The sequence below is a fragment of the Chrysemys picta genome, chromosome 1, assembly GCF_011386835.1.
Source record: "Chrysemys picta bellii isolate R12L10 chromosome 1, ASM1138683v2, whole genome shotgun sequence".
NCBI classification, from domain to species: Eukaryota; Metazoa; Chordata; order Testudines; family Emydidae; genus Chrysemys; species Chrysemys picta.
The window spans coordinates 345,029,030-345,050,481 of NC_088791.1; the positions used below are offsets into that span (position 1 = coordinate 345,029,030).

The window sequence follows — 21,452 nt, forward strand, 5'->3', positions numbered from 1 at the left end:
AGTTTGGGAGCTGACCTTGTTTGTGAAGACAGAGGCAAAAAAAGCATTGAGTACATTAGCTTTTTCCACATCCTCTGTCACTAGGTTGCCTCCCTCATTCAGTAAGGGGCCCACACTTTCCTTGACTTTCTTCTTGTTGCTAACATACCTGAAGAAACCCATCTTATTACTCTTAACATCTCTTGCTAGCTGCAACTCCAAGTGTGATTTGGCCTTCCTGATTTCACTCTTGCATGCCTGAGCGATATTTTTATATTCCTCCCTGGTCATTTGTCCAATCTTCCACTTCTTGTAAGCTTCTTTTTTGCATTTAAGGTCAGCAAGGATTTCACTGTTAAGCTAAGCTGGTCGCCTGCCATATTTACTATTCTTTCTACACATCGGGATGGTTTGTTCCTGCAACCGCAATAAGATTCTTTAAATCTGTTCTTATGTTCTTTACCAGATCCCTGGAATGTGGCCTTCTAGACCCCTTAGGCTTAAAGGGCCGGTACACCCCATTACAGTCCAACCTTGCTACCCTCTCCTCCCAGTACCACTTCTTTTCCCTCCCAACTAGCAGGTCACCCCGTGCACATGCAGCCTCTCTTTCAACCAACACAAGAGCTTCAGTATATCAGCCAGCCCTTACAACCATATATCTAGCACAGCATCACTCCTAGTCATGTCAGTGCGAATAGGACCAGGTTTTCAGAGGTCCCGAGGCCATCTAATAATGTAACAAGAAGAGAAGAAGGTACCCTAGTGCTGTGATAATTGGTGTTTATGGCCAAGTACAGAATACTGTACTTGGATACATAGAGACATTTGTGTACTGTACAAAAACCTTTATAAAAACAATTCAGCTGTAGGTATTAGTGCTTAGAGTGCTGGCATCATCCAGATTGCCAGCTGAATGAATGCTTAGGAAAATATAACTCTATAAGGCTGCAATGTCCAAAGGGATTAACTCAATCAAACAAGCTCACGAGGCACCACTCAAGCATGGGTAGATGTAAACTAGCAGATAAAAAAAGAAGACGAAAGAACAAAAGCTGTAGCTGTCAAAGATAAAGACAGGAAATAAATAAGCTTATCTCCTGTTCAGTCTCATCCCAAGCATCCATCCTTCACAGTAACAGTAAAATGCAATCCGTGTGCTTCCCTGGGCAGCAGATATGGAATGTGATTCACGTTCTCTGAGTTAGACTTTGGAGTCTAGGTTTTTGCTTGACTTTTCTGCCAGCTTCTCTTTCTCTGGGATTGTCTTTGGCTCTGCGGCATTCCTGGTTTCCCTCTCTTGTCGTCTGAGAATGATGAACACAGCCACGAAGCACAGAAAAGCTCCCACTTCAAAGAAAAACTGGAGCCCAAGGAATCTAAGGTACAGAAACACAAAAGGACAAGGTAATAAGGTAAGGTGCAAAGTTTCAGGGTACAGCATCTATCAACCACCAAGCCTCAGGACATGCATCAAATGAGCGTGGAGTTTAGGTCAAGAGCTTTTTCAGTCAGTCAATGAATAGGGAAGGCGAGTATCACCTATCAATGGGTAGGAAATCTGCATGCGTCAGGGGCAAAAGAAAATGTCGGCTGAATCCTGACCTCAGTAATAGCTTTCCTGGTGCAAAGGTTTGGAAAATAAAATGGAATATGCCTCTGCACCCAGCCTGAATAGCACTTGCTCATGCCAATAGCAAATCCTACTCAATGTAAGCAACCAGTTAGAGGTGTCTTCCAACCTCCTAATGATTCCGTAGCCCTTCCTCAGCTGAGCAGTGCCAGTGCAGTCCCTGGTAGAGAGGTTTGGGATGACTTCCCTACATCTCGTGGTGTCATTCCATCTCTGGATACTGTTATATTATCCCTGACAGAGAGGAGGGATCTCCAGGGGCTCATACACATTCTACGGAGGAACTTGTTTTTTGCCAGAGGATTGCACCATGTGTGAGGTAATTTCAATAACTGTCCTGTGGAGAATACCCTGGAACCCCATGAAAACCCTTTGCCCCACTTTAAGCGGAGCATGGTGCTCCACACTTACAGCATTTTTCAGGTAGTAAATACAAAGTTTTGCAACAAGTACAGCTGATTAGAAGTCGGTCTGCTGGGCGGTGCTGCCTCCTGGCATTTGGAGAAAGTGTCTTTATTTAAAGGGAGAAACAAATCACCAGATGGCCCAGCCCTTTTCCCCATATCTCTGCCAGTACATGTACCTCACTGTACCCGGGGTTATGGCAGGAAAAGTGGGGATGTTTCTGTGAGAGCTCTTTAATAAGATATTAACTGCACATCACTGCAGCAGAGTAGGAAGTCTGGCTAGCAAATCTCATGATGCCACTTTCCAGTCTATCCATCCATCCATCCGTCCCATGTTCATCACCTTATTTTCCGAGCAGATTCCTCAATGTTCTTTTAAAGACGTCACCAGTGTACGATAAGAAATGTGGCCTGGTCTACACTTAAAAGCTACAAAAACAATGAGGAGTCCGGTGGCACTGTAAAGACTAACCGATTTATTTGGGCATAAGCTTTCGTGGGTAAAAAACCGCCACTTCTTCAGATGCATGGAGTGAAAATTACAGATACAGGCATAAATATATATTGGCACATGAAGAAAATGGAGTTATCTTACATGTGGAGAACCAATGCAGAAGGCCAATTTAGTCAGGGTGGATGTGGTCCACCCCCAATAATTGATGAGGAGGTGTCAGGTTGACATAGCAACGGTGCTCAGGGGTGTGTGAAAAATGCATACGCCTGAGCACCATAGCTACACCGACTGAAACCCCCAGTGTAGACACGGGGAGATCAATGGAAGAATGCTTCCGTTGCCTAGTTACCACTGCTTGGGGAGGCGGAGTTACTACTGTGGTGGAAAAAACCCTTCCGTTGCTGTAGTGTGTGTCTACGCTTCAGGGTTACAGTGGCATAACTATGGGGCCGTAGCTCTGCCACTGTAGCCCCTGTAATGTAGACAAACACTCAGGACAAGCGGTATCTGATGGAGCCTCACAGGGCCGTACCTTTGTCTGAAGAGATTGTTGTCGTAGTATCTGCAAGCTGCGTTCTTCTGGCACTTCTTTTCCCACAGGATGCAGGTTGTGTCGATGGCACTGCCATAAAGCACCGGTCCTGGCATCCAGGCTGGAAAACAAGCACAGGGCACTTGGTTTGTCAAATGAGAAGCAGTTCTTTCTGTTAGGGCAGACCCCATCATACCATTTTTCAAAACCACAATCAACTGATTTCAGAATGGCGGGTGGACTGGCTGGTGTCTTCCTGGCATAGGCGATACATGGGGGGGCATGTGGGTCAAGTGCCATCCTCGCCCCAATTTCTGCTTGGCCTGCCTGGGAGCAGGGAAGGAGAGGGGCTCTGTCCTTCTCCTGATGCACTTGCCCCTAGCATGCTCAGCCCTTGTCCCTGGCAGCTGGGCCCGGGTGGGGAGTGGAAGGGGTGAATGGAGCTGCTTCTCATGCCGGCTGAGGGTGGCCACTCCAGGTCACTGCTCTGTGCAGCACAGCGGCTGCCTGTGAGAACCCTGCTGGAGAGGCGGTGGTGGCCTGACCCCTCTGCTCTCTGCCCAGGCTCCACTGCTGGGGACAGGGGCCGAGCGAGCCGGAGCGCTCCCCTCCCCCACCCTGGCATGTTTCTGGCTTACTTGACCCCTGACCTTAGCAATTGGGCCCAGGTGGGGAGCAGAGGGGAGTGGGCCACTGCTGCCACCTCCCTAGCTGGGATCTCTTTCAGGCAGCTGCTGTGCTGCACAGAGGCAGTGACCTGGAGCAGCCACCATGAGCTGGTATGAGAAGTGGCTCTGTCCCGCCCCCTCCATTTCCTGCCCAGGCCTGGCTGCCAGGGAAAGTCGGTGAGTGAGCTGAATGTGCCGGGGGGAGGCGCAGTGGGAGAAGGACAGAGCCCCGCCCCCCTCACCCCAGCAGATCACTCTGGTGAAGTGAGGAGAACATGGCAGTCCTGGGCTGGACGCAAGGCGGGTGGTCACTGGAGATGGTGCCAGGAGCAGGTTCCCTGGCCTCTGCTCAGCTGGAGGTAGGGACATTGCCTGTGCTTCCTCTGCTGAGGTGTCCACGAGCTCCAGGGAGACCCTGGTGCTGTGAGTCTCCCTGGGCCCCCAGCCAAGCCCAGCCAAGGGTGCTGAGGGAGTTGACGGATGTGATTGCAGAGCCATTGGCCATTATCTTTGAAAACTCGTAGCAATTGGGGGAGGTCCTGGACAATTGGAAAAAGGCATATATAGTGCCCATCTTTAAAAAAGGGAAGAAGGAGAATCCAGAGAACTACCGACTGGTCAGCCTAACCTCAGTCCCCGGAAAAATCATGGAGCAGGTCCTCAAGAAAACCATTTTGAAGCACTTGGAGGAGAGGAAAGTGATCGGGAACAGTCAACATGGATTCACCAAGGGTAAGTCATGCTTGACCAACCTGATTGCCTTCTATGATGAGATAACTGGCTCTGTGGATATGGGGAAAGTGGTGGACATGATCCACCTTGACTTTAACTTGCTGGCAAGAATACGGTAGGAGACCGTATCAAAAGCTTTGCTAAAGAAGTATGGATTGGATGAATAGACTATAAGGTGGATAGAAAGCTGGCTAGATCATTGGGCTCAATGGGTAAAAAATAAAAATTAATGGAGATATCCCATCTCCTAGAACTAGAAGGGACCCTGAAAGGTCATCAAGTCCAGCCCCCTGCCTTCACTAGCAGGACCAAGTACTGTTTTGCCCCAGATCCCTAAATGGCCCCCTCAAGGATTGAACTCACAACCCTGGGTTTAGCAGGCCAATGCTCAAACCACTTAGCTATCCCTCCCGCCCTGATCAACAGCTTGCTGTCTAGTTGGCAGCTGGTATCAAGCGGAGTGCCCCAGGGGTCAGTCCTTGGGCTGGTTTTGTTCAACATCTTCATTAATGATCTGGATGATGGGATGGATGTTCAGCAAGTTTGCAGATGACACTATGCTGGGGGGAGAGGTAGATATGCTGGAGGGTAGGGATAGGATACAGAGAGACCTAGACAAAGTAGCGGATTGGGCCAAAAGAAATCTGATGAGGTCAACAAGGACAAGTACAGAGTCCTGCACTTAGAACGGAAAAATCCCATGCACTGCTACAGACTGGGGACCAACTGGCTAAGCAGCAGTTCTGCAGAAAAGGACCTGGGGATTACAGTGGACGAGAAGCTGGATATGAGTCAACAGTGTGCCCTTGTTTCCCTAACTGCATATTGGACTGTATTAATAGGAGCATTGCCAGCAAATCGAGGGAAGTGATTATTCCCCTCTATTCGGCACTGGTGAGGCCACATCTGGAGTACTGCATCCAGTTTTGGGCCCCCCACTACAGAAAGGATGTGGAAAATTTGTAGCCTTCAACTACCTGAAAGGGGGTTCCAAAGAGGATGGAACTAGACTGTTCTCAGTGGTGGCAGATGACAGAACAAGGAGCAACGGTCTCAAGTTGCAGTGTGGGAGGTCTAGGTTGGGTATTAGATAAAACTATTTCACTAGGAGGGTGGTGAAGCATTGGAATGGGTGGAATCTTCATCATTAGAGGTTTTTAAGGCCCAGTTTGACAAAGCCCTGACTGGGATGATTTAGTTGGGGTTGGTCCTGCTTTGAGCAGGGGGTTGGTCTAGATGACCTCCTGAGGTCTCTTCCAACCCTCATCTTCTATGATTCTATGATTCAAACAAAGACACAAATAAGAATAATTTTCCCCTAGACACTGTCATTTCTTGAGAAAGATCCCAAAGTGCTTTAGAGAAGCTATGTATAAAGGTCTCTTCCCCATCCCATGCTGGGATGAAATGGGGCAGTCTGTGCCAGGAATGCACGACAGTAGTGTTACTAGGAAGGTAAGGGAAAAAGAATGGAAATAACAAGGGAAATTTCAGATGCAATTCACATATTGAAATTTGGCCAGAACACCAGGGCCCAACATGCCATCTCTTGAAGAAAGTGCTGTGGGATCTTTAATGACTACATATGATCAGGACTTTGGTTTTACTGCTTATCTAAAAGGCACTTCAACCAGCAACACGCACCCCATAGCTAGGAATAATGGTTCAGCAACAAGTGAGAAAAAGTGTGACACCTACTGAATCAACAATACCCTTCTTTTGTAGCACCTGACTTTCTCTACTGATGTCCCATCTGATCCATGTGAATTCAAAATATCTTATGACTTTTCAATGCTACATAACAACAAATTTTAATTTACCTAAAATTCTCAGCAGCAGGAACTGTATCCCAATAGCAAATGACTTATCTTCAGGCTGAACACTCCTGAAAAGCAAAAACAAAAGAAGAATTAGTACATCCCCCTACACCAGTGGTTCTCAAACTATTCTACTGGTGACTCCTTTCACATAGCAAACCTCTGAGTGTGACCCCCCCTTATAAATTAAAAACACTTGTTTATATATTTAACACCTTATAAAAGCTGGAGACAAAGCGGGGTTTGGGGTGGAGGCTGACAGCTCGCGACCCCCCATGTAATAACTTCACAATCCCCTGAGGGGTCCCGACCTCCAGTTTGAGAACCCCTGCCCTACACAGAAATAGGAACAAATATGGCCCTTTGTTACATCCATGCAAACTTTGTATGTGAGTAACTGAGGGCAGACTTTGCTCCATTAGATGTATCACAGCCAGGATGTTTTGGTTAGCTCTCATAATCTCTCCATTTTTTATAAAATTACAATATGTTCTTTACAAAAATTCACTGCTCTTTACTGTAACATGTTTTCAAAACATGTTATTTCCTAGTATCAGAGGGGTAGCCGTGTTAGTCTGAATCTGTAAAAAGCAACAGAGGGTCCTGTGGCACCTTTGAGACTAACAGAAGTACTGGGAGCATAAGCTTTCGTGGGTAAGAACCTCACTTCTTCAGATGCAGAAGAAGTGCATCTGAAGAAGTGAGGTTCTTACCCACGAAAGCTTATGCTCCCAGTACTTCTGTTAGTCTCAAAGGTGCCACAGGACCCTCTGTTGCTTTTTACATGTTATTTCCTAGTATTCATTTGTTTAACATACTCTATATTAGCAGAGGACAAGGCTAGGATTTTGGGCCTCTCCTGATGTATCAGGTGGCCAAATATTTCGATGTTCATTTTGGCACCTAGCACGTATTTGGGTGCTCAAAGGTAACAACACTTAACAATAAATAAACCCATTTCCAGCGAGTTGGTTCACAGTCAAGCTGGAAGGGCATATCAAGTGGGGTACCACATGGATCAGTTCTGGGTCTGGTTCTGTTCAATAACTTCATCAATGATTTAGATAGTGGCATAGAGAGTACACTTATAAAGTTTGTGGATGATACCAAGCTGGGAGGGGTTGCAAGTGGTTTGGAGGATAGGATTAAAATTCAAAATGATCTGGACAAACTGGAGAAATGGTCTGAAGTAAACAGGATGAAATTCAATACGGACAAATGCAAAGTACTCCACTTAGGAAGGAAAAATCAGTTGCACACATACAGAAAGGGAAATAACTGCCTAGAAAGTAGTACTGTGGAAAGGGATCTGGGGGTTAGAGTGGATCACAAGCTAAATATGAGTTAACAGTGTAACACTACTGCAAAAAAAGCAAACGTGATTCTGGGATGTATTAATAGGTCTGTTGTGAGCAAGACACGAGAAGTCATTCTTCCGCTCTAATCTGCGCGGGTTAGGTCTCAACTGGAGTATTGTGTCCAGTTCGTCACCCCACATTTTAGGAAAGATGTGGACAAATTGAGGAAAGTCCAGAGGAAAGCAACAAAAATGATTAAAGATCTAGAAAACATGACCTATGAGGAAAGGTTGAAATAACTGGATTTGTTTAGTCTGGACAAGAGATGACTGAGAGGAGACATGATAACAGTTTTCAAGTACATAAAAGATTGTTACAAGAAGGAAGGTGAAACACTGTTCTCCTTAACCTCTGAGGATAGGACAAGAAGCAATGGGCTTAAATTGCAGCAAAGGTGGTTTAGGTTGGACGTAAGGAAACGCTTCTTGTCAGGGTGGTTAGGCACTGGAATAAATTGCCTACGGAGGTTGTGGAATCTCCATCATTGGAGGGTTTTAAGAACAGGTTAGACAAACACCTGTCAGGGATGGTCTAGATAATTAGTCCTGCCTTGAGTGCAGCGGACTGAACTAATGTCCTATTGAGGTCCCTTCCAGTCCAACACTTCAATGATTCTAATAACATTCTTCCACTGTGCAAACTGAACTGAGGCTGAGTCACAGCAAGGTCATGGGGGAGATTTCACTGGTAAAAAAAATTCAGACAAAGCCAGTGAGCTGCAGCTGGGTCTTGCTGGGGAGTAAAAATGGTACATATGATACATTGCATTTCTATAGAACCTCTGATGATGAAGCTGTGAGGAAGGAAAGTAGCTTGTTACTTCATTGTTGCTTCATTTTACAAATGGGAAAACTTTAGCAAAGAGAAATTAACTGACATGGCCAGGGTCATACAGGTAGACTGTGGTAGGGCTGGGAATACAACTAAGGCCCAGATGCCCAGTCCTGTATTTAAAGTACACGACTAGCCTTCCACTCCAGCAATAAGGGCCCAATGCAGCTCCCACTAAGTCAACGAAAAGACTCTCATTGAATTCATTGAGAGCTGGAGCTGGCCTTAAGTGAATTCCAACAACAAGCAGTTTCTGAAGAGAATAATTCCCTCCCCTGCAGGGATCAGTGGGTGAAATTCTATGGCCAATGTTATGCAGGGAATCAGACCAGATTATCATAATGGTCTCTTCTGGGCCTAAAATCCTCAGAACCTTTGAGGAATGAAACTATAAGCTGAAATGATGGAGGTGTCCATTTGTTTTTTATTGTAAATCTATAGGGGAGTGAGGTACAGGCCTCTGGCTCCGAGCAAGTTGCCAATGTAGCCCCCGGTGTCACAAAGTCTGAAAAGCCCAACTTCCATGGGCTATGACAGACAGAGTAACCGTTTCATTGATCCAGCCAAGAATGTCCCAATCCCTGGCGGGTTAATGGTGTTGAAATATTGACAGCTGCTCAGCACTGAAAAGTGCCCCCACAGTACACGTCATGGTGGCTAATGTTGTTGACTTGTTCTTTAACTCTGCAAGGGATTTAGCTGCTTCGGTTAAAGAGATGGTAAGAGCCTGTGGAGTCAAAGAGCACCTGAAACCTGCTGTGAGAAGTGCTCTGCCTGAACTCCTAACACAAGACACAGCCTGTTGTAAGGGTCTGCGTGAGGCAAACATCAGTCCCAATGATTTCTCCTGCTTTGTGTAAAGCAGCTCTTCGTTTCTAGCACTATTTGACGCTCAGACACATGACAGGGCTTCCCATACCTGCTGGCAAACTGAGCTAGTAGGCCAAGCGCCGAAGGTGGAACTACATGGCATGCTTACCTGCCCTTCTGTCTTGGTGATTTGCTATAGTGTAAAGATGGAGACACTTTAAGAAAGACAGAGAGAAACAAGGAGAAAGACAGAAGCAGATTTAGATAAGGATAGCTACAGATGATGGATGGCAAGACATAGTCCGGGATGGCACAGCAATAACTCCAGGGAAGTCAGTGGGTCTGATCCTCCACTGCCTTCACTAACACCTGGGCGCAGTGCATGTGGGAAATGCTGTCACGCTGATCTGGTAGCACTTTACACCACTTTTACCCTTAATTTGCACTAGGGTAAATCAGGTGCAAGGCAGCGGGAAGTGAGCCCCAGTGCGGTTACACTGCTGTAAATTCAATTGGGGGTCAGAATCAGGCCCATATGCAAATCAGGCCCATCTTTGTTGTTACCTTATCACCCACCCTGTTCCTGTTTGTCTGCTTATCCACCTGCAGTGTCTTGTCATAACCCTAGACTGTGAGCCCTCTGGGCTCCATTTCCTCACTGGTACAGGGCCTAGCATGCTGGGCCATGACCCCTGACTGGGACCTCTAGGCATGGCCACACTATAAATAACAACATATATGGTTAAATGTGGATAAATATAATAGAGATGTGCCAAGATGGGGAGCTCTGAATTTAACCCTCATGCCTGCCACTCCCTGAACGTTTGTGGTTTGGATAAAATAGCTCTCAGATCTGAGCCACCGATGGTTTTGGGTTTTCAAAACTCAGCCTCCTCATCCCAGCTCCAGAGTATTCTCCAGAAGGGGGGAGATGCTGGATAGAGCTCGTGGTCCGAGCGTGGTGACAATCCCGCCTACATTACCTCAGGATGAGCATGAAGGATGGTGTGTGCGACGTGCTTGCCAGGATTCCAGCCAGGCAGCAAAGTACAACAAAGGGTAAGAGGAGGTGGAAGCAATTTGTGCCACAGGTCCCAGGGGAGGCGGATCCTTCAGCCCCGTTTGCAGAGATGCACCTGCAGTGTGTATAATTCTGAAAAGAGAGCAAAGAAGATGCTGAGATGGGGGAAGCCATTGGAAATGCAAGGCACTGCAGTCAGCTGTAAGTGGAGGCACAGATGTAGATAAGAACCTAGGATTTGCCCTGCTAAATCACACCATGGGTCTATTTAGTCACATATTCAGCCTCCAGCAGTTAACTAGCATCTGAAGCTTCTGATGAAGGCAAAGAATTCATTACTATTATAGCTGACCAGTGGCAGATTGCGGTAAGGAAGGGAACATGCCACAGGTGCTGACTTTGTCATTTCCCAGCAGGTGCTTGACCCCCACTCTGCCCCAGGTCCTGCCCCTGCTCCACCCCTTCCCCCAAATCCACCCCCACTCCGCCTCTTCCCACCCTACCCCTTCCCGTCTTGTTCTGCTCCCTTCCCTGAGCGTGCCCCACCCTCACTCCACCTGTTCCCCCAGCGCCTCCTGAACAGCTGATCATGGAGGGCGGGAAGCGCTGCAAGGGGAGGAACTGATCGGTGGGGCCACCAGTGGGTGCTGAGCACCCACTATTTTTTTCCCGTGTATGCTCCAGTCCTGGAGCACCCACCGAGTTGGCGCCTATGGAACACGTTCTTCCTGACCCCGGCTTCTGTCCTGAAGGACTCCACGAGGGTGACTCGGGGCATTCTTGGATAGCTGTGATCACCATCAGACTTTAGAGCAGTGGGTGGCCAAGACTTTGCCGTTGCTCCTGGGTGTGGCACTCCTCATCCCCTGGACATCTGCCTCAGTTCAGCCCCTCCTCACTTTTAGAAGCCATCTAGTAATATTCCTTTTCCAGAGACATTTCTATTATCAGTCATGCCAGCCCCTGTGTAGGGCTCCTCCCCACCCATTCTTGTAGTGATTCCTCAGGTTTTGTGCTTTCAGTCCTTTGTTTCACGTCTATTGTGTGTTTGCACCTTGGCACCTGAAACAAACTCTGATTCTTGGGATAGTTTCATCTCTTATGAGAGATCTCATCAACAGCTTGTTAAAAAATCGAATCAAACATGTCCATTTGCCTGAATTAAATCTTCCTGCAGAAACAGCTGTGGGAGAAGATCTGGGGCAGAACGCTGAGGGAGGACTGCATGGAGAATTTCCCTTAGATTGCTCCATTGAAGAAGGGGCAAGTTTTGCTTCCCTCTCCTCAGTGGGATGATCAATGGTTAAGCTGCCAGAACCAACTGAATCTTTGGTATCCACAGGAGACCAGTCTCTCTTCAGTGATAGATGCTGGTTTCCCACTTCCCCTCCCATTCTCTGACATCACAGCTCCATAAGAAATGTTCTATTATTTACAATCTGGGCCAAATCCTGCAGTCCTTACTGATGCAAAACCCTGAGAACATGGACCAATTAAAGAATAGACGTGTGCCCATCTTACAGGTTCTTTTTAATTACATAGCTAGTAAAATACCTACAAGTAGACAATAAAATTATCTAACCAATCTGCTACATGAAACACATGAAACAGAGAGTGGCTCAGATGAAAAGGCTGTGGTTAAATATTTAATCATTGAAGTGAGGTAATTGCATCCTATCTTTCACTTTCAAAAGCATGTGCAAGATCCTATCTCATTGCTAATGACAGTTACTGTCTCCAGCATGCAGTGTTATGGACAACATTTCAAGTTCAACGTGTTTCCACTATACTACAGATGGATCTCCAGGTGGTTGGTTAAGCGTTCAGTTATAAAAACCTATATAGAACGGAATAGTTAATTATGTCCTATAAAAGTTGGAACCTTATTGGTGAAGAGGTGGAAATCAATACTGGAAGCTACTTTCAATAGCCCAACACATTCTTGAATGAGAACATTACTCTGTCCAGAAAGGAGGTTTTCTCTCATTCTGAGTGGAATAGAAACTGAAGAGAAATGAGAGTTTTGCTAGTGACTGCAATGGTAACAGGACTGGCCGATAGGTTTCTGAATCCTGAAGAATTTGTTCTCAGAGCTTGAGAAAAGAGCCAGTGTCTTTAGCAGCATGCTGTAACGAGTCAGGGAGCACTAAAGTTATATGGATGGCTTGGTGTTAATGATACCCCTGTGTTGCCAGTGTAACCTTTGACTTCTATCTAATCTGGTTAACCTATGTCTCTGATCTATTTTATGGCCTCACTTTAGTTTTGTGCTTTACAAAACTATATGAATCTGTCTGAAAGGTCTATACAAAGACCCATCCAGGGGCCAACAGGCATGTCTAGAACTTCTCTTTTTATCCTGAGTCGGGTGAACTCTTTGTTTGTTTGTTTTTGGGGTGGGGGGTGGAGGGTTCTTCCAATGAAGGGGCGCAAACCTTCGAGGTTAAACACCCTCAACACCTTGGGAGGCCAGTGAAGCTGTGAAGTTGATGGCCCTCAGAACCTTAAGGAGTCAGGTCACAAATGAATTTAAGTTGGTAGATCCCAGCACAGTTTGCAAATGAACTTCTTTACACATAAGAATAAGATATCCATTCTGATTTTATTAAATCTGTCAACTGCCTTAGATACCATTGACCATGAGGTGTTCCTAGCATATCTGCAATTCCTGGCTTGGAATGGTTTAGTTCGCTTTTTTCAGAGAGGGCCCAGCAGGCAATGGTGGGTGACTGTCAATCAGAATGGAGGGATCTCTTATCCCAGGGCCGGAGGGGAGTTTTACTAATAGGGCCTGGGGGTTGGTGATTCATTTTCTTTGGATGGAATGCAAAATCTTTTGTTATACAGCATAATGGCATGAATTTGTTCATATTAATTTCCATCTCTGTTCCCAGAGCATGGATGTAGGCCCCTCTTGGTTAGACTATCATCTTGTGTCTATGCCAAAAGAATAAAAGATAAATACATCACAAAAGCACCAGATGCAGCACTGCTGTCAGTCTGTGCTTAGGCCTGGGGTATGAACAAGACTCCCGCTGTCAGGGTTGGAGTGGGTAACTTTGAGAGACTTGTCTGCCTGTTCCCACTGTGCCTGGTTCTAGCCATGGCCATTAATCATTTGCTTTCACTAAGCCCAAACTCAATGAAATATTAAATTAGAAAGCTCTGCTTGGGCGGGGGAGAATGCAAAGCCTCACCTTTGAGAGAGGGACAAAAATAACCAACATATTACTAGTGAAGAGAACAGATTGTGGGCATGGGATATAGATTTTTCCAGTTTCTCTATTTTTAGGCACTACTGACTTGTTGTTACAAGGAGCTCGTTCTTTAAAATAGACCTTTAAACAAACAGAGAGTGAAGGTAGAGCTTGCGAAAGGGACTGGATTTACAGCCTGTGGCTGACCTGTGTGTCCACAAAACAGGTACAGCACAGACAGAAGCTGTGCAGACTCCCCTCACAGCACCATCCATATATCAATTACTTCAGCTAAAGAAACAACTCCATCAGATGTTAGTATGTAGCCAGCTGTGATCTTGACTGGGGACAGCCTTTAGAAGAAGTCTTGACTGGAGACTGTAAATCACTGTGTGACAGGGCCTATCTCTGTGGTGCCCCTTGTGGCCCAATGGGATACTACTAACCTTGTTGTGAGGTCTCCGATGGTCAGCTGTCACCTCTCGAGGGTCCAGGGCAGTGATGCTTTAGCCTTCCTGCTAAGGCACACTTGAGTCCCACCCTTCTGGGGTACTGAAGTCCAAAAATAAAGGAATGCTATGGACTCAAAACCAGGGTCGTCTGAGACGTCTTCAGCAGGACCCCACCTTTCTACTCAGGGTTTGTCTTCATGCAGCCAGTCCGTTTAGCCAGTCTTCCTGGGCCCAGTCCTCCCATGCATTAGGAGGCTCCTCTTGGCAGTAAGCTGTCACAGACACTTGGCTAAAAGCAGGCTTCCCTCACCAAGGGAGAAACAGAGCTGTGCTTCCCTTCCTGGTCATCTCCAAACTTAGCTGGTTTCCTCCTTTTACCTCTCCTCCCCACTCCTGACATCTGCTACAAGTGTAGCAGGGTGGGGCCAGCTGGATCCACAGGCCCTCATTAACCTCCTGGAGCCTTGCCGGTGTGAGGCCTGGATGCCCCGTCCCACATGGTATCTCTAAGTCAAGCTTGTCCTGAGTGCCTTAGGTCCACAGGAGATCGAGTCCCAGTCACAAGTGAGTGCCAGGCTGATAGTTGCAAAGGGTTACCATTAGAGGAAGTTTTGCTCACATGCACTAAACCAGCATTTAACCAATCACCGTGCTACTGGCCGCAAAGGGTGGTTGCAGAGCGAGCTTCCAGAACTCTCGCCTTGATCTGCCTCATAGTCTGTATGCATCCGAAGAAGTGGGCTGTAGTCCACGAAAGCTTATGCTCTAATAAATTTGTTAGTCTCTAAGGTGCCACAAGTATTCCTGTTCTTTTTGCGGATACAGACTAACACGGCTGCTACTCTGAAAATAGTCTGTAGAATTAATGATGTTTGTAAAGTGATTTTGTATGGGGATATTTTGGCAAACCAGTAAAGTGCCTGAAACCACTATGGCTTATTGCTAAAAGCAGACAAGACAGCAGACTTAGCTTAACCAAGGAAGGAGGGGAGGGGTTTTGGGTGCCACAGAAAGGGCAGCTTGACCCTGCATCCTTCATGATAAGAATTGTGTTGAAGTTGCTGATACATGCATTTTAGAAGAGCAGGATGTGCAAGTGAGGTTCTTACCCACGAAAGCTTATGCTCCCAGTACTTCTGTTAGTCTCAAAGGTGCCACAGGACCCTCTGTTGCTTTTTACAGATTCAGACTAACATGGCTACCCCTCTGATACTGGTTAATCAATAATCAGAAGAAAACTTCTTGCTTGACTAATGCATAAAAAAAGGGGGGGAAAGTTCAGAGGTGGTGGGACTCTTCAGGATTGGTCTCTCCCTCTGGATTCATCTTGTGTTCCCCACTGGCAGACGGGCTGCCGCTGTGTCACTCGAGAGCCACACTCAGCTTCAGTAATTATCAAGGGTTGGGGGTGTTTTACTAACCTGTTGCAGATGTTTGTAAGTGCTTGATTCATAGATTCTAGGACTGGAAGGGACCTCGAGAGGTCATCGAGTCCAGTCCCCTGCCCTCATGGCAGGACCAAATACTGTCTAGACCATCCCTGATAGACATTTATCTAACCTTCTCTTAAATATTTCCAGAGATGGAGATTCCACAACCTCCCTAGGCAATTTATTCCAGTGTTTAACCAACCTGACAGTTAGGAACTTTTTCTTAATCTCCAACCTAAACTTCCCTTGCTGCAGTTTAAACCCATTGCTTCTTGTTCTATCCTTAGAGGCTAAGATGAACAAGTTTTCTCCCTCCTCCTTATGACACCCTTTTAGATACCTGAAAACTTCTATCATGTCCCCTCTCAGTCTTCTCTTTTCCAAACTAAACAAACCCAATTCTTTCTGCCTTCCTTCATAGGTCATGTTCTCTAGGCCTTTAATCATTCTTGTTACTCTTCTCTGGACCCTCTCCAATTTCTCCACATCTTTCTTGAAATGCAGCGCCCAGAACTGGACACAATACTCCAGTTGAGGTCTAACTAGCGCAGAGTAGAGCGGAAGGATGACTTCTCGTGTCTTGCTCACAACACACCTGTTAATGCATCCCAGAATCATGTTTGCTTTTTTTGCAACAGGATCACACTGTTGACTCATATTTAGCTTGTGGTCCACTAGAACCCCTAGATCCCTTTCTGCCGTACTCCTTCCTAGACAGTCTCACACATACAGAATGGGAAGAAACTAAGTAAAGTGTGTCTTTAAGTGAAAGCACTCTTGTGTTGTCCTGTTTGTGCCAGCCATCTATCGGTCAGACGGCCGTGTCTCCCCTGATTTATTTCCTGACATCACCTTGCATAGAGTAAAAGTTACGAAGAGCTATGGGTTGAAAGAACCCCAGGTAACAATTTGGGTCCCATGTAGAAGGAAGGCCCTATATAAATGCAGGATCATCCTTGTTATTGTACAGAGCAGAGCTCATAACGATTGATGCACCAGGTTTTAACAGAGCATTCAACTAAAAATGGGACTAGCTCCACTGTGGCCTAGTGAGATTTTTAGCTGCTGCTTCCTGATGTCGACAGCTTAGCTGTGAAACCAAATGTACATGGTGCCCATAAGTCAGAGCCAAGGTGGACTGCACATTTGCTCCTCTCTCTGCCCATATGGGGAGGATGTTGAACAAAAGGCGACATGTTTGCTACATCCACTGCTTTGGAAGTATGTTTAATAAAGCTGTTGCCACTCATTGCAGCTTGTTAAAGACATTTCACATGTGCCAGAGAGAAACGTGACAAACCTACTGTGACCCTCAGAGCACCCCAATGCCAGAAGACAAAGGGCTCCTTGGTATCTAGCAGTGAGTCTCAGCTGGCCTGACCAGCTCAGTGTACCCCAACTCACCATTGTCATAATCTGCATCTAAAAGGTGTCATGCAAGCAAAAACCTCTGAGAGTGCAACTGACGAAGCAAAAAACCCCCAAAAAACCACCCGGAATGCTGCCCCTGGAATTGTGCCGCCCTGAGCATGTGCTTGGTTTGCTGGTGCCTAGAGCCGGTCCTGCATGCAAGGTATGATATACAAACTGGTAACACACTGCTGATTAACACTACTGAGTAGTATATGTACGAGTGCTATATAGAAAATTATATCTATGGGCTGGAAATATGTCCTTAAAATGTGTTTGGCAGTTAGTGCTTAAGTCATCCTGCCCTAGACAAAGGAACCTGCCCGCTTGAATGTGTCTCCAGTGTAAACTGAGCAAAGAGACAATGGAAGAACATTTACATAAAAGGTAAACAAAGCTCACAACCTAGGGAGTGGGGGAGATAGCCCGGTAACTCTCACAGCAGGGAAGAGGAGACTGCAAAAATTAACATGGCGTCAACTCCCTGGTAGACACAGCAAGCTGAGCCCTTGAAAACAAAGATAAACTTTGAAGATCTGAGCAGAGAGAGAAAGCCATTTGGCATCCTTCACCTGAAGAGACAAAGAAGCCAAGTGCTTTGAGCTCTGTGTTAGATCCTGGCTAAGACCTGGCCAGCCATGCTGGAAGAACAACTGTGGGGAGAAAACTACTTTGAACAAATGACTCTAGGTTGTTCAGTTAGGCTTTAGTCTCAGCAGCCTATTTTTTTACGGTTTGTTTGTAACCATTTCTATCTCGATTCCTTCCACTTGGTATCACCTAAATGTCTGTTCTGTGTTAATAAACGTAATCCTGTTTTATGACAAAACCATCTCAGGGCTATGTTTCAAATTGAAGAGTAAAATCATTGGCCAAACTCACAGGCTCATGCTGTGAACTCTCGTAAAAGGAGCAGCAAACTTCATAAGGTTTTGTGAGTGCTACGGTGAGAGGGGCTGAGCACTGCAAAGGAGATGGTTCTGGGGAGACTCGGGACTGGAGGGGCTGTTGCTTCCACCAGCCTGGTTACTCCATACAGGGTGACATCAAGGGTGAAGTCAACGTGCTTGGAGCAGGCTCTGCACTAAAGCTGCACAGCACAGAAGCATTCACGGTTAAAGGGCGGGTGGTGACACAACCCCTGTTGGTCTGAGTGAACGCCCAAAGTGTCACACCCATACTGGCAAAAGGGCAACAAACAATGTGTGCACGTCACCCTCTGCACTTTGCTGACGTTGACCATGAGCACTCTAATTCCTTCTACTGATTTTTGTAGCACTCTTTTTTGAGTTTTAGATCATTGAAAGTCTCCTGGTTAAGCCAGGGAGGTCTCTTGCCATACTGCCTATCTTTCCAATGCATTCCATGAGCACAAGAGGTGTTTCCATCTAGGCCAACTGCTTTTGTTTAAAAAAAAAAAAAAAGCAGATGTTCTGAGGCAGGCTGTAGATCAGTGTTAAAATGCTTTAGATTACATTTATCGATTGTAGATTGTCACTAACAAGAAAGACTTGCACCTCTGGCATTTTGGTTGTGTGCTGTTTATCTTGTCTAGTTAGATTGTAAGCTCTTTGGGGCACCACTGTCTTTCCACCTGTGTTAACTTAGCACAACAGGCAATCTTACTATGTCAATAAATAGCCCGCTAAGGAAGTGCTCCTCTAACTCAAGTGGAAGTGGCCTCCCCAAGTGTGTGTGTGATTTATCGGGTAAATGTATTTGTGGTCTGTAGCACATGAATGTGTGATGTCAGCACCAAGTTTGAAATGTCTTGGTTGGCTCCCTGGGGCCATATGTATTAATCTGAGCCCTGCAGTCTTTTCAGGTTGAGTCCAACAGACAGTTGAGTGTGTGGTTTTCTTTTAGGAAATAACACTCTGCCCTTCTACAAACAGTAATTACCGTAGTTAAGGTTACTTAAAGCCACCCTGAGTGAGGTATTACTGTGTCTGTTTTATAAGGAAGCTGGGTCATAAAGAGTTTAGATGACTTGCCCAAAGTCACAACAGAGTCAGGAATACAACCCTAAGACACCTGTCTCCCATGCACATGCTCCAAACAAGACCATGCGCCTTTCCTTTCATTCGGCTGTGACTTCACGGCAGTGGATGACCATGGATTCATTTCAAAGCCTCTAACTACTAGAGGACAACACAGCCACAGATATCTGAGCAGGTCTGAATCCATCCAACAGAGAGTAGCTGTGAAATACGTACACTACCCAATTTGTACACGTAGGTGTTTTAACACAGCACAGAGCTGCCTTTGGGGGCCCTTTCAGATGACATAAACCCTGGTTTAGAAAATCCAGCTACCATAACTTGTGTTTCACAGTCATGACTCAAAAAAAAAAATTGCACCAAACCTCTGAAACCAGCTCTGTGGGTTGTGGGAGTCAGTAGCAGCCAGGCTCCTGTTCTGGTGGGCAGCCAACTACAATTTCTTTCATCGCTGGATGTCAAATAATATTACTCAGTGGTAATATCTGGCAATTGAGTTCTCAGATGAGAAAGTAGGTCACATCAAACCGTGCATATTGCGTGTTCTTTTTTTGCTAGCTGGGACTTGCTGGTATTTAAAGTTTTGTTGCTTTTTCTCTCAGAGAAGGAAACACCTGTCAGGTTCAGATTGTTTATATAGTGTGTGAGTGAGGTGGCACAGTGGGAGTTGGCACACTAACCTCTCAGCTTTGGGGACATGCATTAAGTTACATGTGGACTGTATTGGGACGTCTCTCATACAGGTCCTTATTGGCACTAGCACACACCACCAAAGCACCACTCAAGGGGTTAGAGCCCCATCTTCCCTCCCATCCCCATACATCATGTAGAAGGGCCAGAATGACATAAGGTGCTCTAAAAGTCCCACATCGAGCTGGAGGAGAATTACTTCAGTGAAGGACTGACTGCAGAAGACAGCCATAAGGCTACCTTCTGAGGACCCCCTCACAAGCCCTGGTGTAGGGGGCATGCTGGGAGTGGGGCTGGGGGCAGGAGATGGATGTTTGAACAGGGAGATTCCAGGCAGTGCTGCATCCCATAGGGCAGCTCCAGAGGCTACTCTAACTTTGACTGGCCCCCAGGGCTGCCAAAGTGCTCATGATGGCCTCCACAGGCCCTGGAGCAGCTCACGATTGGGAGAGTGCAAAGATGGCTTAACGCCATTCTAACGCCCCCAGTCCCTTGGGCAGAGAATTCTGTGCTGTGCCTCAGAGTCCTGAATGGAGGTGTTTCCATTCACCCCACAACAGTTCCAGCACAGGGAGTCCTTTAGATACCAAGCAGTATCAGTGCTACCATTATCATCACCCGTTCCCAGGCACACACCACACTGGTTTCTTCAGACTACCTCTGGACTCTGTAACTCTGTTAATAGTTCACCTAACTGTTACTGGGCATGGTTATATACTTAAGTTCTAAATAGCCAACAATTCACCATCCATAGGTGATGATGGGAAGGTCGGGCTCATCATTCCTTAGAGAGGTGCAGTCTGTGCAAACTGTGGGACCCAACATACAGTGCTCCACTATGGCCCGGTGGAAGGTCACTCATTTCAAGATGGACACTGCATGATGGGGCCTGTACTTCCTGCAGCCCGCACCCCTGTGTGAAAACTGAGAATGTAATCTGCTTCATGTGAGGAGAATGGGTTGTGGTCCTCAGGCTCTTAGCAATAGGTCAGTGCAGCCTTCACTTTGGGCAAAGTTTGAGTAGCCCTGATGCAAATTGAGTTTATGTTTCCATACACATGTAGCAAAACATATGCTTGCAGCCTGTGAAGGCTTTTATCTAACAGTAGGAAAAAAAGCAGAATGAAGAAAATACAGTCCCCAGAAAAGAGTACTGTGTACGTGGCTCCTCAGAACCAGGTGGCAGGAACTCCAAGAACAAAATGGCTGCCGGCCCCGTACACAGGAGTTCTTAGAAATGTAATGGTGCAGGAGACAGGAAATAAAAGGCATCATAGTGCCATAGCCACTTACTGTTTCCATTGCCAACCCTGCAGTGTAACAAAAACATAATTACACCCAGGAAAGCTTGTGCTTGGGGAATACCATAAAATGTAATAACCGTGTTTATTTTTCCTGCAGCAATTTAGCCATTTCTCTGAGCAGAGAATTTGGAACCAATAACTAGGCTATACTGCTGGCATGTGGGAAGAGTGAAGTTCAGCTTTATCTGAACTTTTATCTAGATGACTTTGTGTCTTGGGTCGCTGCAGTGCAACAAACTCTGTTATCTAGGTTAACGAGCAGCAAGAACACGGTTTCCTCGTGCTGTGTGACAGATGGGAGTTAGTTTTAATTTTCAGGAAACAGGAGATACTGGCAGGGACCAGGGTGAATCCAAGCCAAAAAGAGATTGAAGTTGTTCTGTGGAAAGCTGGGCAAGTAATTCTTTAGTAGGCACGTAAGGAGCATAGTTCAGTCTTAGTAGCCATGGCATTGTCTGCACTCATCTCCTTGTCATGGTTACTTATAATGCCCAATTTACTGTGCGTTGGTCTAGTGCCCAGCTCAATAAGAGACAGTCCATGCCCTGAGGTGCTTAAGATCTCCCGAGCTAAACTGGGTCAAGATATGTCCATGGTTGGATGGAGGCCTCACTCGCCCCTCCCCCCACAAGTGCTGCAGGAAGTGCTATTGCTGGTTTTACTAGACGGTGTTTGCTCATGTGTTTGTACAGCACCCAGTACAATGGGGCCCTGATTGTGTTTGGGG

The 21,452-nt window shown here is 46.3% G+C and overlaps 1 protein-coding gene across 2 annotated transcripts in view; it reads right to left on the reverse strand.

Moving 5' to 3' along the window:
- Positions 1-748: 748 nt before the first annotated feature.
- Positions 749-21,452, reverse strand: part of SLCO2B1 (solute carrier organic anion transporter family member 2B1) — a 100,156-nt gene continuing 79,452 nt past the window's right edge. For both annotated transcript variants that reach the window (XM_065596365.1, XM_065596369.1), the window contains 4 exons: positions 10,205-10,374; positions 6,226-6,290; positions 3,006-3,126; positions 749-1,358 (listed from right to left, as the gene is read on the reverse strand). In XM_065596365.1, coding sequence (XP_065452437.1) covers positions 1,184-1,358; positions 3,006-3,126; positions 6,226-6,290; positions 10,205-10,374 — 531 coding nt within the window. In that variant the 3' untranslated portion in view covers positions 749-1,183. The remainder of the gene's footprint in view (positions 1,359-3,005; positions 3,127-6,225; positions 6,291-10,204; positions 10,375-21,452) is intronic.